Source organism: Tenrec ecaudatus, chromosome 10 (genome assembly GCF_050624435.1).
Source record: "Tenrec ecaudatus isolate mTenEca1 chromosome 10, mTenEca1.hap1, whole genome shotgun sequence".
Classification (NCBI taxonomy): Eukaryota; Metazoa; Chordata; class Mammalia; order Afrosoricida; family Tenrecidae; genus Tenrec; species Tenrec ecaudatus.
In genome coordinates, this window is record NC_134539.1 from 81,506,555 (window position 1) to 81,524,597 (window position 18,043).

The 18,043-nt window shown below is 40.3% G+C and overlaps 2 protein-coding genes across 5 annotated transcripts in view; one reads left to right on the forward strand and one right to left on the reverse strand.

The window, feature by feature from the left end:
• PBX3 (PBX homeobox 3) overlaps window positions 1-12,390 on the reverse strand; it is a 223,872-nt gene extending 211,482 nt beyond the window's left edge. The window contains exons 1-2 of one of the 4 annotated variants that reach the window (XM_075560773.1): window positions 12,105-12,390; window positions 11,240-11,313 (exon numbers count right to left, since the gene is read on the reverse strand). In XM_075560773.1, coding sequence (XP_075416888.1) covers window positions 11,240-11,313; window positions 12,105-12,304 — 274 coding nt within the window. In that variant the 5' untranslated portion in view covers window positions 12,305-12,390. Of the gene's footprint in view, window positions 1-11,239; window positions 11,314-11,402; window positions 11,778-12,104 lie in introns of those variants that run through there. The other 3 variants (XM_075560777.1, XM_075560775.1, XM_075560776.1) reach the window with 3 other exon arrangements.
• Window positions 12,391-13,800: 1,410 nt separating this feature from the next.
• Window positions 13,801-17,840, forward strand: LOC142458573 (small ribosomal subunit protein uS10-like). The gene is made up of 2 exons (XM_075559558.1): window positions 13,801-14,038; window positions 17,461-17,840. The coding sequence occupies exons 1-2, from the start codon at window positions 13,801-13,803 to the stop codon at window positions 17,838-17,840; spliced, it is 618 nt and encodes a 205-aa protein (XP_075415673.1).
• The last annotated feature ends 203 nt before the right edge of the window (window positions 17,841-18,043 follow it).

Sequence of the window (18,043 nt, forward strand, 5' to 3'; positions counted from 1 at the left end):
ATTATGAGCCAGCGTTCACAGACGCGGTCCACAAACTGCTCCTAGCTACGGATGAGAGGGCCACAAAAACACTTAATTCATTGCCCACAAAATTATGTTCCCCCTTTTCTTAAACAGCATCTGTTTTGTGAAGCTATATTCATAGAAAATCCCCAAATCAACAATTAGAAGCATATGTAAATGTGCGATTACAGTTCTTTTTCTTTCATTGACAACTTCTCCTTTTTTCCTTGCATGAGGAGTAGGGGATGATATGATAAATGCCTCACTGTTCCAATTCCCTTGCACAACAAATAGGAAGTACATTTGGCAGTACCAGTGAAACTGCCAGCCCACCAGCCAGGCGGAAGCCATTCTCCTCTGCTCTATCTAGTCACTGCAGCACTATCACTAGGGGCCACTTTAACAACAGAGAAGCTAAAGTCAATTGTTTCTTCAGTGAATAGGCTTCTGTTCTCCAGCATATATTTACTGAGGCATTTAGGGCAGATTTTTGCCATTAAACTGAAGTCTGTAAAACAGGGTTGTCTACAAATATTTACACTAGTGCTGACTACATCTCGTGTCACTTTAGACCTGACCTATTTTTTAGCACAGGTTTTACCACCTTCTTTGAGTTACCAATTTCTACTTTCTCTGCCCTGTCCCAACCCTTTGAGCAACGAGAACCTGCGTTGCCACTCACTGTGGAGCTACCAGCAAATTACCGAACCTCCAAGTGTCCATTTCCTTATCTTCATAGTCTCTATATGAGAACTACAAGACCTTGGATGGTTTTTAAATAATACATGCCATTTGCATCTGAATCCTCCCCACCTCCAAAGACAGATTACTTTTTTTAAATTTTAAAAGAGTTTTTTTTTAACTTGTTAAAATACATATAAAGCCTTTCTCTATACCTGGCATACTGACAGAGCTCAGGAAATGTAGTTTTTAGTATCATTATTAAGTGAATGGAGCCTTCTGAATGAGAGAGGCCTGCCTCTTCTTTCTGCTGTATTAAATCTCAGCAAATTATCATTGCTAAATCATGAGTCAGGATTGACCACCTGGCAGCGAGAAGGATGAAGATTTTTAGAAAATCTATGGATAACCATCAACTCTTAACACGCAAGATTGAAAGGAAACTTTATGAAGCATTTTAACCTTTTAGCACATTACAATGGTTAACAGCTACTTTTTTAAATTAGAAAAAATACATAGATATTTCTAAAATAATTATCTCACTAAATAACACAGTTAAATAAAAACTCGTAATTCCTACTTTTCAAGTTAAAACGTACAATAGTTTGGTGCTAGAAAGCACTACTAAATACAAAGCCAATATTTTATAAAATATTAAAATTTTAAAGGTACATAATTAGTCATTCTTTTAAAATATCCATAAGGATAATTAGAAAAAAAATGTTAGGAAGCCATCACATTACTGGTTGGTTATACTGAAAATAATATTTTCTTTAGTCAACACAAAAACGCCATAAATTTAGGCAAATGAAAATTAATTCTTGTATTACATGAACAAAAAAATAATGTATGTTCACAGAGGCTAATACATTTGCAAGCATTTCATTGTTATACTTGTTCAGTTAAATGATCAAAAACCAAGTCAAAAAGTTCTTAAGGATAGCTTTGATATCACATCATTGCTCTAACAAGTGGTAAGAGAGAGGCAATTCAGACTAGTCAAACTCCTACACCCAATACACATTTAAAAGAATTTCTATCATTTTTTTCTCTACTGATTCCAACAAAGAAATATGAGAAAAACTTGATAGTTCTGACTTATTTGAATAACAAGTGAAAATCTAAAATACCTTCGCTGTATGTTATTACCAACTGTATCACTGAGTTTTATAGTGACAGCACTGTGCTATAATTTCTGAGGAAACCTCTACAGAAAGCTCCATAAACCCAACCATTCCTGTAATGTATCGCCTTATCTAGCACACAATCATTTCAAACACAACTTTTCATGTTAGTATAATTTGTTCAAAAATGGCAATAAATACATCCATGAAGCCAGAAAAATCATTGCACAATCTATTATAGTACCTTGTTCTTACCAGTACTGACAGTTAATCCTGGACCCAAGATCCAATGTAAAATAAAAATAAAATATTCTTATATTACTTGGTTTAATTAAAGATATTCATTATACAAAGACCTTTTACTGAACCAACACTCTCAATCAACATTATAAATACTACAGGCCAAAATGTGGAGTACTGTCTGTGAACAATTATCACAAAACTAAAACACGGATGTCTGTCAGTTGGTGGCAGAGTTCTTGCTTTCATAATAAATATAAAATCAATTTCCTGCTCTAGTTCCTATTCCAAGTTGAAAATGATATAGCTGACTATGAATTCCAACTAGTTTCATCCTTAGTTCTTCTTTCTTTTAAGAGAAAAAGAGGAAAGAAAGAGAAACCAAACTTATGAAACAACATAAATCAATTCTTTCTCATTTGAAGACACTCAGGTAATAAAGGTCTCTGGTTTAAGATGCACACATAAGTTTGCCATTTCGTCCTTTCTTTCTTTTTATAATGCAAAGATTTCTTCAAATGCCAGTCAAGTATTCCAGGAGTCCCTCCCCAGTAATCCCTCTATAAATTCCTATTTGTAAGATTTAGTACAGCTGAAAATCTGGAGAAACCTTTCTGCTTAAAAATAATATGCAATTTTAAAAGTTTTTTGTTCTCATTTCAATTAGAAATAACTTCATGTTTTAAATGAAATTGTGCAAGTAATGAGAGTCTAATGAAGATTCATTGATTTAACTAGTTTGGGGAGCCAGACAAGGGAATGAGCATTTACAATTACCAAATTTTCTTTGAGAAAACCTGCTAATATGTAGGTACGTACACTAAGTCCTCTTCACCAACAAATATAATCAGGACTTTTGTCTCAGTAGAGACTCTCATAGCCCTCTCTGCGTGCACATTCTTAACTCCCATTAACATTAACAGGCACCACACATGCATACCAAGGAGATGCCAGACTCAGTAGTGTGCAAGCATAGCAGCTGTGGGCTAACTAATCCATATGGCTCTGAAGAGAAGTTATCATTTATTGGGTCTAATCTAGAGTAACAACTACAGTGGTGTTACTCTAGTTACAATTAGAATCCAGTTACATTAGTCCCAATAGGGATGTCTTATCCAAGCCTCGACCTCATTGAGCCACACTCATGGATCATAGTTAAGGTAAGAATTTGCAAGTCTACCTCTAGTGATAATGTGTTTACACAGACAGGAGCATTAATTTGAAGAAACCTTAAATCATTCATATACCCAGAGAAGTTCTGTCATCCTTCCTTTACCTACCCTCACTCTAGTATTCATTCATTGATTTTCCCCAAAAATTTAGAAAATCACAAAGTGGAATTAGAGAGTATCAAAGGCTAGGCTTAAGCCATGAAAATCAGCAAAATCAGATTCAAGTAAAAAACTCCATCTTTACTTTGAAAATCAAATACTGTATATCCTTAAGTATAAGCTGACCCAAATATCAGCCGAGGCACCTAATTTTACCACAAAAACTGCATTAAAAAATGTACTACAAAACTCAGTGTATACACGAGTATACACGGTAATACAATAATCATAAATATCAGGTCTATATCTAAAACATAAATTCTTCAAATTGTCTAAAAAGCAGTTTAAACACTGATTTTGAACCCACAGCATTTGTGGGTTCAAGTCAGTATTTTAATGCTCATTTAATATAATTTCCTAAAGCCCAATTCAAAAACTTCCTTCTTCCTTCCCTAGTGAAGAAAATATCCTTGTAAGTTTTGTTTATTGAAAACTTACAGTTACTACTTCTGCAAAGAACTCATAATAAGCATGGTGCTGACCATTTGCCTTCGGGAAAAATATCCAGTATATCCTTAGTAGGTCTTCATATGCAGAAAATACAATGAAAACTTCAGTTTTGGTATGTCCCATAGTCAATTAATATTCAAAAGTTTTTAAAATTATATTTAAATAAATATGGAGGGGCCAGAAATCAACCAATGTTCTAGAAGCTTCTCTAGACCTTTCAATCAATTTATTTATATGCAAAACCAAGAGAAACTTTAAAAAAAAAGAAAGAAAGAAAGAAAGAAAAGAAAACAAAGCTCCTCCTGATGCTAAAGCTCTCAATTTACTGACAGGCAAATGGCTTCATGCTGCCACTTAATCTCATTTCTTGCATAATGCCCTCTAATTAGCATATCAAAGTGAATTAATACTTCTAGGGCATTAGCAATGGGGAAATCTGCTCCAGGCTCACAATAGCAGTTAAGAGAGAGCCAAGAAATCCTCAAAAACACCACAAACCACTTTGCATTGCAAAACTGTTCAATTTATTTATCCTCTCTCTCTAAACACTTTTACCGCACACTGTTTTACTACTGTTCACCAAACAAAATGATAATTGCCAAAGTTACCAGCATCTGTAATGTCTGTTTAGAATCTTAATTTAGATTATGTTGCAGATAATTTCTATATGCAACCATTTGTTCTATTATAAATGCTAACACAGAGACAGTGGAAATGTTGACATTCTCAATTAGTTAATTTGAATTTGAGATAAAACTTTATGGGTTTTTAAAATTTATGAATTTTTTAATGTAAAAAGCCACCTGCTGGACTCTGATGCCTAAGAAATATGCTTTGAAACTGATGTAACACATAAAACAAAACAAAAAAATCATTTGCCATAACATATGTTGAATCTCCCAATTAATGGTTTAAACATTGTGTGGAATCATCAGTATTAAAAGGATTATGTTGTCTACCAACTCCTCATTAATATGATCACACAAAAAGGATTATTGTTCAAAACAGCTGTAACATTTTAAAGTACTTAAAAGAAAGCAAGAAGTATAAAGCTTATAACAATTATTTCTATCCATAATCACTTTTACTTTTGTTTTAGAACTGATTAATTACTGTCATGCTCTAAAAAATGACTCTATGGCAACTGAAATTAGCACATTCTAGTATGTCACTATATTTGCTAGATCAGATTCAAAATTTAATCCCAAAGCAAACTACAGTTACCAACAAAAATTATAAGCATATCATGTGTAAGAAATTTTTCTATGAAAAGGAAAATAAAAGACTGGATTCTGGTTACTGCTTTGCCTACAAAGGGAATAATTAGAATCAAGTGTTGAGGGTTAATGAAATTTATTTTCTAATATGTTGTTTCTGAAGGCTAAAATGGTAGTGTACTTTTCCTGTGGCCTATTCAAACATGACTTATTAATGTATTACTAAATATAACTATACTACCTAGCTCTGACAACAATTTATCTGTTTGATTAACTTCTATAACTTTTTAAAAATCGGTAATAGCCAAGTCCGAAAAAGTGATGGGCATCATTTACTGTCTTCATACATAAGGACTCAAACGGCCTACTGAATGAAGACCAGACTAAGCGCTCAAAAAGGTCAACATAGTGGGCGAGGGCTTGCAAGCTTTCCTAGACAGTTACTACCTATATCATGCTGATCACACTGAGAAATGGCTAAAAAAACAAGCCTGCTGAGAAAACAAATAAAACATTATTCTCCTAATGTCAATATTGAAATAATAAATATCTAAACATGTTAACACACTTTTGAATAAGGGGAAAATAATCTAAATCTTTACTTAACTTGATATATTGGTGATGTGTTAAGTATTCCAAATAGACACTTCATGAGTATAAAATTGTAATCCTTAATTTAAAGTGTGGATCATTAAATGAGGTTTCAATACTTTATAGCCACTCTTCATGTAACTTCATCCTTATACCAAGCAACCATGAAGTTATCAAAATACAAGCAAGCCAACTAAGAAATTAATTTTAAATTTGCCTTGGTATTTTACAAAGTTTATAAACTGAAATCCAAACGTATAGGCAAAAAAAAACTAAAAGGAAAATCATCATAACTGAAAAATGTATGCAAGTACAATTTATGAAACCTGATGAACACTATATGAAACAAGTCAGAGCCTCCTTTGCCATTAGATAAATATACCTGACACAAAATGAACTAGGTAATTTAATAAGTAAAGTCACAAATAAAAATATACCAAAACTCTACAAATCTAAACTAAAAGGAAGTGCACCAAAAACAATAAGGCACAAATTATTTATATAGAACAAGTTAATATTGACAAGATTACAGATCTTATTTTGAAAAAGAAAAAAAAATTAGGAAATAGCCATACACTTTCAATATTTCTGAGATATTTGAGATCATGACATTGTAACCCATTACCCACCTCCCCCAGGTTTTCACTGACTATACTGAAGGCATTAACAAAGATGGGAAAAGGGTTAGTGGAAAGAGAAGTTTACAAAAATACTTCGGCATTCTCCCTTAAAATTTCTTATACAACCTCTAGTAAGTTATATGGATCTATGAAAATAAAGAGCAAGCTTGACTTAAAAAAGAAATATTCTTAAATTGCCTTAAGAAAAATTTTATGGAAAAACAATAATTTATGACATTTCCAAGATTCAATCACTGTATTTTTTCCTGTTTAATCATTTGACATTTTCAATTTAAATAGGCTATAATGTCTGTTTGAAATTTATATGAAATCATAGACATTAAAGATTCATTAAAATTTGCTTCAAAATAATCTTGGGAGGCAGGGACTTAGAAAGACAACAAGATTGGCCAAGTGTTGCTGATTGCTGGAGCTGAGTTCATGGGGGTTCAAGATTCTCTTCTCTCTACATGTATTTGCTGTATTTTCAAGTGTCCTGGATATAAGTTGTTTGGGTTTTATTACTAGAACTTTATTAAAACACAAGTATGAATAGAACATTTGTTTTTAAAACTGTGGAACAGCAATGGTTAAATTAGAAATATTTAAAGATAAATTTAATAGAATGTTATTCAATATATGAGACAACTAGTCCCACATATAACAGTGTTCACCCTTCTTAAATTCTCACTTGATGCATAACTTGGGTTTTATGCATTATAATTTTTTTAATTGTTTTATTGGGGGCTCATACAATTCTTATCACAATCCATACATACATCAATTGTGTAAAGCACATTTGTACATTCATTACCCTCATCATTATCAAAACATTTGCTCTGTCATGCATTATAATTTAAAAAGAATGATATGGCACTCACTATACCAAAAAAATGTAAGAAACTTTTACATTGTGCACAACAAAGAAAAAAGAATGGCACATGGACAAAAACCAGAAAGACTCTGATGAGTTTCTCAACCTTTGGGCTCATAATTACATAGGCAGGTGTTCAGAGTAGTGCCCTGTCCCTTTGAAAGCTAGTCACACTTACAGCTTTAAAAATAAAATGTTTAGTCTCACATAATATCCTAAATGCATATTTTAAAATTCACTTGTAAAATATATTCTTGATCAAGTTTTGATATCTAAAATTTTTCTATCTTCTCTAAGGAAGGTTTCTTTAAAAGCAAAAAATTTTTAGTACTCATTTTATTCTCCTTAAACATAAAAAATGCTTTGACCAGCCCGACCAGCCAAGCAGGCCTTTCTCTTCCCCTGCGGACACCTCCTGCAGTAGAGAAGTTCATTAAGTTTTATGATCTTCCCAAGTCAGTCCTGCTTATAAGCCTGACAAAGGCCACAAATCTGGCAAACCATCATGTATGCCATTAGACATTACTAGTAAATGAATGCTATTTAGGGTTTGTGGTGGCAATAAATCAGAGTTTGTTTGGCAGCTATCAACATGAAGTATTTTAACCTACTTTAAAAAGGAAAGAGTTGTGTTGATTTTATTATTATTAAAATAAAAACATTCTTTTACAATAATAGAATTGAGATTACATATTCAAGATGCTGGAATTCTGTCCCCTGCAAAATTAAAAATATTTTATCTTACTTGAAAAAGAACCATTTCCTCCTTCATGCAAACTCCCATAATTAAAGGTTTTGGTAAGAAAAATGTATGAGGCTGAAATACATCACAAAGGAAAGCACGATATCAAAATTAAGGTAGCCAAAAAAAGCCAAGGACAACACCAAGAGAAGTATGCAGATAAGCAGACCTCATGACAGTAAGTTTAATAAAAGATAGGAGGCAAAACATGGCTAAAAACAAAGAAAAATCTCAGCATTATCAACAATTATGTAACTGGTTGCTTACTTAGTTTAAAAGAAACAAATACCTTGATTTTACAGTATTTAATTTTGTGGTTGCTTTCAAAATACATATGTATCACAATTTAATAAGAGACATTTATGCCCAAAAGAATGGGCTGATAATTTTTTACAAAAAGAATACATTTTTGAGAAAAAGCAAATATCTTATAGTAAAAGTACACTTTTCCTATCTTTAAACAAGAAAATAATATAATTGTGGTAGATAACCCATCTGTTAGAAGGAAAGATACCCCTTTTTTATATGGGGGGGTGCGAGGAATATTTTCCAAACTAAATTCCTCATGTCATCAAAACTGGCAGTGTTCCCCTGCCTGATCAGGAATCTCAAAATCTACTGACAGATCTACAAATACATAGAACTTTACTTCTTTTAATGATTTTATCTTATTTTAGAAGAAGCACAATTGACATGACATTTTCCACTGATGTGACAGTTCCCCCCCACTCATCAAATCCCATGAATGCTGAAGAGAGCCATCACATCATCATGTTCCTGGTTTCTATTACAAATGATGAAGCAAACTTTCTTCTGATTGTGAAGAATTCATCTTTGGTTGCTACATTAGATTAAATAAAATTGTCTTTAAAAAGCATTATATAGCATACACATTTTATAATGTTTCTTTTATACATGTAAGATGTTTCAGAAGCACGTGTGGGGACAGAGGGGGGCGGGCAGGCCCTGGAATTTACTGTGCCGTTTTCTTTGCTTTTGTAACCCTAATGTCTACAGCTGCTTTATTTCAAAACAAGGATTCTGAATCCGGTGTTCCCATCTCCTTCTAAGAGCATTTTTTTTTGCAGGGGGGGGGCCAAGATGAAGCTGTGGGTAGGAGAAGAGAGAAAGAGCTTCACCCCCATCAATCACTCAGTACTTAAATTCCATCTCTCTCAAGCTTAGAGAGGGCTGGGCAGGAAGATGCCTCTGCCCAGACAGCAGCCTTTACTCTTTGTAGGCTGTTGCCTTTTTACAAAAGAGATAAAGAGCAAACTTGGATCACTGGCCAAAGCACAAAAGGAGGATCTAATTTACAAGTTATCACTGAAAGCCTCACAATTTTCAAAACACAAAAAATTTCCTTTGTCAGTTACTCTTTGCTTCTTAAATAGCAAGAGCCCTACCAAAGCTCTCTTCACCAGGAATCCGATTCTGAAAAGACTTGTTTCTTTTCCGTACTCATCTTTGACATGTGGTTGACTACACTTTCCTTTCAGAATGGTGTAACTGAGTCCTGTGCAAATAGGAAACTAGAGGGCTTATGCTTCCTAATTGAACTCTGCCTGCTGCTAAATGTCGAAACAAGAAAAGGAGTGTGCTGAGTTAGGTTCTCAAGCTGGCTAAAGCCAATACTTTAAAAAGACACCCCCCCACACACGAAAAAAAAATATTTTAATACAAACCATGAGAAGTAATGAGAGAAGTATCAATCCCCTCTCCCTAGTACCATATGCCGTATAAAGTTAAATCAATCTTAATATTCACAACACAGTCAATACCCCAGTGCTTAGCTGTCAGCAGAAACTGAAGTGGAGCCCTGATAGCAAGAAAACCCTTGGACATTAAGCGACATAATTTACAGAGAATTACACATATTTCAGTTTCGAAACTCAGAATCTTCAAGATTTAATGCTTGATGTCTTATGCTATACTCAACGAAACTCACTGCCACTGAGTCGATTCTGACTCCTGATAACCCTAGTAAGGTCAAAATTGTCTACTCTCTGAAATCACATGCTTTCTAAAAGGCTAACTAAAAAAATCAGCACTAAATAAAAGTTGGTATTTTAAAATGCCTAGGGTTTTCAAAATATAAAATATTCAACCTCAACAAACCACGTTCACTATGTGAATAAAAAGCGAGGAAAGCACTCTCAGGGTCTCTAAATATTTGCTATTGTGGTTGTAGCATATATTTTAATAGACAGCAATAACCCATCATTTTCTCTTGACTATAGTTAGGATCAGAGTAATATTACAAAGTAAAAAATCTGTCTTAAAGGAGGGCAACTGGCCTATCAACATAAGCAGTGTGCTATTAAAGGTATGCTCAATTTAAAAACAATCACATTTTACAGAGCATCACTTGGATATAGGAATATCCTGGACTCTTAACTTTTCTTCTTTGGTCCAACTTTTAAAAAATGGCAACTTTTAAAATACCATATATCCAACACACACAAAGAAAAATAAAGACATCAAATCAGTGGTAAAGTACATTTGATATACTTGTCAAACACATACTAAAGCATCTAAATTAAATCTTTCTGCTTGCACCTCTACATTTACCTCGTCTAAAGCAGCTTCCGAATAAGAAAGTCTAACAAGAAAGTTGAATTGAAATGAATTGCCAAAAATGTTCATTCCAGCACTTTATAAGACCTGTTTCCTCAGATTTCGACTTGAACATGTCAAAAATTGTTTAACCTACATCTTCGAACCGTTTTCTACTTTATTATATTAAGTACATGCAAAGATGTGATAACTTCAAGTATAAAATATAATATATAATAAATGTAATACAATACATATATCTAGACACATCAATAACACCTCCCTCACTTCATAAAAGTATTCTTTCCGCCAAAAACATTAACTTAAACATGCCAGTGGGGTCTGTTTAATTGTAACTATTCTTTTGTCTGAGGAGCTGAAGCTTAAGACTGTCTAAGTTAAACAAAGTTCAGCCGATGATGTTTCTTCCCAGGAATCTGTCTTTTGACATCCAGTCTCCCTTTACTCCCTTTAAAAACTGACACACAAACAAGGCAAAAGAAGCAGGAGAGGGGTGCTGGAGCTAAGGGTCCCCCTCCCTGCCTGCAGCCAGGGGTGGCCATCTAGGGACTGTGACCCGTAGGCATCTACACTTCATTTTACACCAGGTGCAGAATTGTGAAATCGACTTCAGATTTATTGCAGGTTTTTTTTTTCCCTCAAGATCAGAAGGTGGGAAGGAGAGAATGATCAAAGATGGCGGTGCCCAAAAGCAGCAGCTCTCAACTGGAGAGTGGAAGGAGTAGCTCCGACCTCACCTCGGGGGGTCTCCATGCCCACTGCGAGGTGGGGGGGGCGCAGCATCTTTACCTGTTTTCTCTTTGATCTCACACAGGACGCTGAAGAGCGCGGGTTTCATTCTGTGACAGTTCAGGGCATGTTTCCTAAAACACAAATAGCAAAACACAAAGGTATTAGCATCACCTATGGAATAATATGGCGCCTTCTTATAAGTTGATTCAAAATTTCATACCAGCCCCCTTTTTTGGAAAGCTCACTGGAACCCTTGGAAGTCAAGAGAAACTCAAGCTGATGAGTTGGCGACAGCCTGTAGGCAGCAGCTACGGCGACCGCTGGGCACGAACCTGCACTGGGAGCCAGAATGCAAAAGGGAGCGACAGGGGCCCAGAGGCGCGGACGGGCATGGAGAGGCTCCTGTGCCCATCCTTCGCCAGGCCAGCCGGCGCCTGAGCCAACCCGCTCGCCGGGGCGGACGGCGAAGGGTGACAGCTCCTCAAAGTTTACGGCGGGGCCCTCCCTTGCCCGAGAACTTGGCCGCCGGCACCAGAACCGACTGGGGAGCCACCTATCGCCCTGGCCCCGAGCGAGGGGAATCCATTTCCCGGGAGTGAGGCAAGCCCAACCCAGCCCGGCCGCCGAGCACTTTAAATCCGGGGCGAGGGCCGGGCTGCCGGGGAGGTGGGCCGGCTGAGAAAGTACAGCCCAAAGCCTGCGCCAAACCTCAAGAGCAACTTTCTCAGTCCCGCGGGCGGCGCGCCACTGGGACGCGGAACCCCCCCAAAAAAAACCCGGCGGGCGGCCGGCCGGCCGGGAAGCAAGAAAAGTTCCCCACCGGGGGCCGCTGGCCCTGCCCCGGGCCCAACCCCGGGCCCGGACTCGGCCACAGCTCGGCTCCCGCGCACACACAAAAGATGCTTAATGAGACGACACCAACTTTGCTTGCGCCTCGTCCAGGCTCTGGTCGGTGATGGTCATGATCTGGTGAAGGATGTCGCCAATGTCCTGCTTCCTACCGTCGCCGTCCGCCCCTTCGTGGCCGTGCGGGGGAGGCGGCAGGGCCATGCCCCCCTGCACCGAGTGCCCGGCCAGGTTCACCCCGGCCAGTGTCTGCAGCATTCTGGATTGATCGTCCATCCCGCCGCGCGCGGGCGGCGGCGGCGGCAGCTGAGGCGAAGGCTGAGGAGGCGGCGGCGGCGGCGGCGGCAAGGGAGGAGAAGAAAGAAGGGGAGGGGGAGGGGGAGGCGGCCGCGCGCTCCCCGCCCGCGCGGGGAGGGGGCGGCCCGGCCAGTGGGGCCCGAGGCTGAAGCGGCGCGGACAGGCACCCGCCTTCGGCTTCCGCCGCCGCCGCCGCGGCTGGAGGGAAGCGCCGAGCGGAAGCGCCGAGCTCTGCCGCGGTGGCAGAGGCGGAGGCAGCGGCGCCCGCTGCTCTCACGCGGCCGCCGCGCCGGCTCTTCCCCGCCGCGCGCCCCGCCAGGCGGCCCCGCGCAACTTGCTCCTCAGCGCCGGCCGAGTTGCCGGGACGCCCGCCGCCCCCCGTGCCAGCCTGCGCACTCCCCTCCCTTAGCCGCCGCCGCCGCCGCCGCCGCCGCCTCCTGCGGGCGGGATCCGAGCCCCGGCGGCCCCGGGGAAGGGAGCGGCGGCGGCAGGCGGCGGCGGCGGCGAAGGCCGGCGGGCGGGCCGAGGGGAGTTAGAGGGGTGGAGGAGTAAAGTTTGGGAGCCTGCGGGCCGGCGCAGCCGGGGCTCGGAGCCCGAAGGAGGGTCCCGGCGGGCCGCGCGGCGAGTGGACAGCAGATTGATGAGGCGGGAGAAGTCGCCGCCGCCACAGCCACAGCCGCGCACACAGCCAGCAGCCGCCACGGACCGGGCTCGAAGGCCGCTCGGCTGAAGGATTGACAGGCTGCCAGTGCCACTCACTCACTGCGGCCGTGGCGCCCGGAGGTGGGAGGGGGGAGCGAGGAGGGCGGGGGAGTGCGCCTGGAAGCCCCACCCACGGGGGCGGTGCGCGCATTCATTGGACCTTGTTCCTCCCGCCGCGGCCACCAGCACCGCCCCCGTGGTTTGGCCCGCCCCCTCTGGCCTCTGATCCTCAGCGCTGGAGGGCGCGCTGGAGGACTTTAACACCCCCGTCGTGCCCTCGCTCCGGCCACCCCTTCCCAAACATATTGGGCATCCACTCTCCCTCGAGCTTCCAAATGTTATGTCTTTAAGGATGTGAGGGTTGTTTGTAGAACAGGAAGCAACTCTTCTCTAAAGCTAACCGTGTGCTTCCCTGTAGAGTCTGTGAGCTTCACGCCTCGAACAGCGCCAGGTACACTTTCCCGCTTTTCCTGCCAAGAGGTGGTACCCTCAGAGTACCCATCGCCTGTTCGGGCCAATCGCATCGCTCTTGAAGCAAGGAAGGGCGGGACAGAGGCAAAAGAAAGCTGTCCCAATTGGAGTGTTCGAAATCTCTTGAGCAGAGGCGGGGAAGGAGCGGGTAGTAGCCCCGCCCCTTCCGTGATCACCATAGTAACTAAGAGGGTGCTACTCTGGAATTTGCACTCACGGACCCTGTACAATATCCGTCAAGGGGCGACCAGTTAGTTGGGGAAGTTGCTCCGCGAAGTCTGAACTGAGCAATTCTGAATACCATGCTCTTCCTTGAAAAAGATGCCTGTGGTCCCCTGAGCTTGAAGACCAGGGTTAATGCCAAGGCCCACTATACTCTTTACACCCTGCAACTCTTGGTACTTCGGGGACTACTCTGGCATCATTTGCTTTTACTGCCTCCAAATGTACTGAAACTGAAAAACAGAAAACGGGTACTTTACACCAAAGACACTTTGGATAGAGATAAACTGGATTTCTCCTGTCAGTGTTCTCCATCATGTGAGTCACTGAATGTTGATGACTTCAGCTATAGATTTTCATATCTACAAGAGTATTTCATTGTACTCTGGCTACACGTGATTGAAGGCATCATGTTTTGGAGACCTGAACTTCTACCTCTGTGGACGCTTTGCTTATTCTTGATATGACTTCCCAAGCAGGGGCATCAACATACGTTTTCTCCATTTGGGACCCACAGATCTCGCCCTAGATAAGCGGTTCACAACCTGTGGGTCATGACCCCTTTGGGGGTCGAACGACCTTTTCACAGGGGTCACCCGATTCATAATAGTTGAAAAATGACAATTATGAAGTAGCAATGAAAATACTTTTATGGTTGGGGGGGAGGCACCACAACATGCGGAACTGTATTAAAGGGTAGCGGCTTTAGGAAGATTGAGAACCGCTGCTTTAGATGGTCATTTGATAGTTCTGAAAAGTCTCCTTGCTCCATTCCCAGATTTGGTAAGCTATCTTACCTGAAACCAAAAATAGGGATATGAGGATATGAAAAATGGCTGTTACTCTGCAAGGTTTAATGTAGGACAAGCAGTTCTTCAAATGCCAGATGGATTCTTGGAATGAAGTAGGCTACTCAGTTCCAGGTTCTTTCCTTCATATGTTGTGTGTACGTTTAAATACTCCCCACCGCAAAGCTAATAGCTAACCTTATAGTTAGGCAAGCTAAAATCCTTACAAACTGCACAGCTGCTGAGAAGGGAGTTCCCAGCAATTCACTAAACTTACAGTACTTACCTGAGAAGAAAATCCCTTCGCATTCATTAAGATGCCCTTCTCTTCTATAGCTCATTTACATACCAAGTTTTTAGCTCTACTTTCAAGGGGTAACTCACAGTCATGGATTAGATTTTCTCTTTCTCTCTCAATTAGTTTTCAGAGCTGTTATCAAATCCTTACTCGTTTTTACAAAAGGGTTAAGAGCAAGCAACCTCATAATTCTCCCGTGTTGAAGTGGTAAAAACCACAGAATTCTATCTGAAAGGTGCCATAAACTTTCAGATTCCTTCCAGCTCTAGAATTCAGTGATCCTGTGACTCACTATCAGGCTTCCTCCCCTGCCTTCCTCCTAGGCTCATAATCTCAACTAATCAGTCACGGGGATGAGGCTAATTAGCAATACAGATTTATGGTTATTTCTAACCCACTCCAAACAATGAGTTATGTAAGCTAAACAACATATATAAAATTGTAAATAAAATTAAACATTTAAGCAAATAAAGACAATTGGGAACTGTGGCCTATGTAAACAAACTGGAACATAAAATATAAATGAGAATTATGAAAACAGTTAAACAAATGCCAGCAATTAAGAATAAAGCAACTTGTTAGATGTCTAACACACACAGCTATTTCATGGCACACACCTCTGTATCCATGGATATTCTGCAATGTAGAAACTGGATGCCATAATTCTGTATTAACTGATTGTATTAGATTGACCTCTTTGTTTTTATCAATCTGAGTTGCAGTAAAAACCAGCCAGTCCAAGTAAGGATTCCCTCACAGACTCATTGACAAGTGCAATTGGTTTAAAGCATAAATTATTTTAGATCCGATGCTGGGAGAGTGGAGGGTGAGTGGGTTGGAAAGGGGGAACTGATTACAAGGATCCACATGTGACCTCTTCCTTGGGAGAGGGACAGCAGAGAAGGGGGGAAGGGAGACTCCGGATAGGGCAAGATATGACAAAATAACGATGTATAAATTACCAAGGGCATATGAGGGAGGGGGGAATGGGGGGGGAGGGGGGGAAAAAAGAGGACCTGATGCAAGGGGCTTAAGTGGAGAACAAATGCTTTGAGAATGATTGGGGCAGGGAATGTGCGGATGTGCTTTATACAATTGATGTATGTATGTGGTAAGAGTTGTATGAGTCCCTAATAAAATGTAAAAGAAGAAAAGAGAAAAAAATGATTAGGGCAAAGACTGTACAGATGTGCTTTATACAATTGATGTATGTATATGTATGAACTGTGAAAAGAATTGTATGAGCCCCAATAAATTGTTAAAATAAAATAAAATAATTATTTTAGATCGGTGTCCAAGCCCTGGTAAACAGTACCAACAGTTAGGTGACACTAACTGAGAACCTCCAAAATCTCTTGAGTGTTTGCCAGGTTTTCATGTAGGATGATGCTTTGCCTCAACTCAGCAGTTGAGTCACATGTTTGGGGCCTTCACAAATAATGAATAGAACTTCCTAAGTACCTGATCTGTCTTTGCTATTTCTAAGGCAGGAATTATTATAATGTCCAAAAAATGCCATTTACTTGTAGCAAGTGTACAGTCATATAAGAGCAACACTGACAACATGGTAAAGCCCAAGTTGAGACTTCCTCAGAAGTGAGCCAGCAAAATGCAGATGTGTCCATGGTTTTATCTTGTAATATCTCCATCTGTCTTCACTGTAGGCATCAACACAGCAGCCGTCTTTATTCAGTACTCTCTTGAGGTGGGACACTGTGGCCTGTGCTTCCCTGACACACATGCATACTCACTACTATGGAGTTCATGTGAACTCAGTGAAGACCCTGTGGGACAGGGTAGGACTGTTCCATGAATTTCCAAGACTGTAACTCTTTGAAGGAGTAGCAAGTCCTGACTTTCTCCCTTAGAGTGGCTGGTGGTTTTGAATTGCTGACCTTGTGGATCACAGCACAACAAGGAACTACTATGCCTCCTGGTGTTTTCCTACGTCATGTTATTTCTGTGTCATAACCGCCCTAGCTAAGTGGATGGTAGTAATCTACAGAAGCAGAACCAGAGGGAGTGAGGAACTTGTACAAGACCACAAACCCAGTACTACTGGAGCTTGAATTCAAATCTTCACAAGTGTGACTGTAAAGTCACCTCTCAAAACACCGATCCTCTCGCCAAACAAAAAAAAAAATTTTTTAATCAAGATTGCAAAACAAAACCCACAATATTTAGTAGATAAATACTGTACATGGATTATAAAAAAATAAGTAACTAGGTACTTAATAAAAGGGGGATAAACGGCTCTATTAAAGGATTCAAGGAATCACTGTAGCAAAGGTGGGAAATAAAGGTCAAAGGCCCGTTAGATCATCATTCATGCCTGTATACGATCCACTTTTCTGAAGCTGATCTTCCATTTCAGCCTTCACTGATCTTCATCGGCTCTGAATACTCTCAGGCTATGTTGCCTGTAAACAAAATTTGCTACCAGATTAAATAATCCTGTGTTGTTTGCCCTCAATTCACCTTTGTTCTAATCACATTAATAGCAAGGTATGTTGAGGGGAGACCATAGCATGACTAATTTAGTGGTGGCGGTTGCTTTTAAAAAGAAAAAGAACACTCTCTTTGAGGAAGACGCGGCCGTCGTCCCTCCGTGCTCCGTACCCCGCTCCCATTCCTGACTCACCATGTTCGCTCAGTCAGGAAGCGCCCCGCCGCCCTGGCATTTAAGGACACCGGAAAGACACCTGTGGAACCAGAGGTGGCCATTCACCGAATTAGAATTACTCTGACCAGCCGCAATGTGAAATCCTTGGAGAAAGTGTGTGCTGACTTGATCAGAGGGGCTAAGGAGAAGAACCTGAAAGTGAAGGGACCAGTTAGGATGCCTACCAAGACTCTGAGAATTAGGACCAGAAAAACTCCCTGTGGGGAAGGTTCTAAGACCTGGGATCGATTCCAGATGAGGATCCACAAGCGTCTCATTGACTTGCACAGTCCGTCTGAGATAGTGAAGCAGATCACTTCCATCAGTACTGAGCCTGGAGTAGAGGTTGAAGTCACCATTGCTGATTCTTAAATCAACTATTTTAATAAATTGATTTATCTGTTGGTAAAAAAAAAAAGAACATAGTCGTCTAAGAAGGGTTACATTTCTAAATTATAATTTAAAGGAAACTGATTAAATGCTTATTCCCAAAACATATTGCTCCATCATGTTGGGAATGACTCTTTAGAGCTGGCCTTTACAGTTGATTGCACATTTGACATGTGACAAACGTT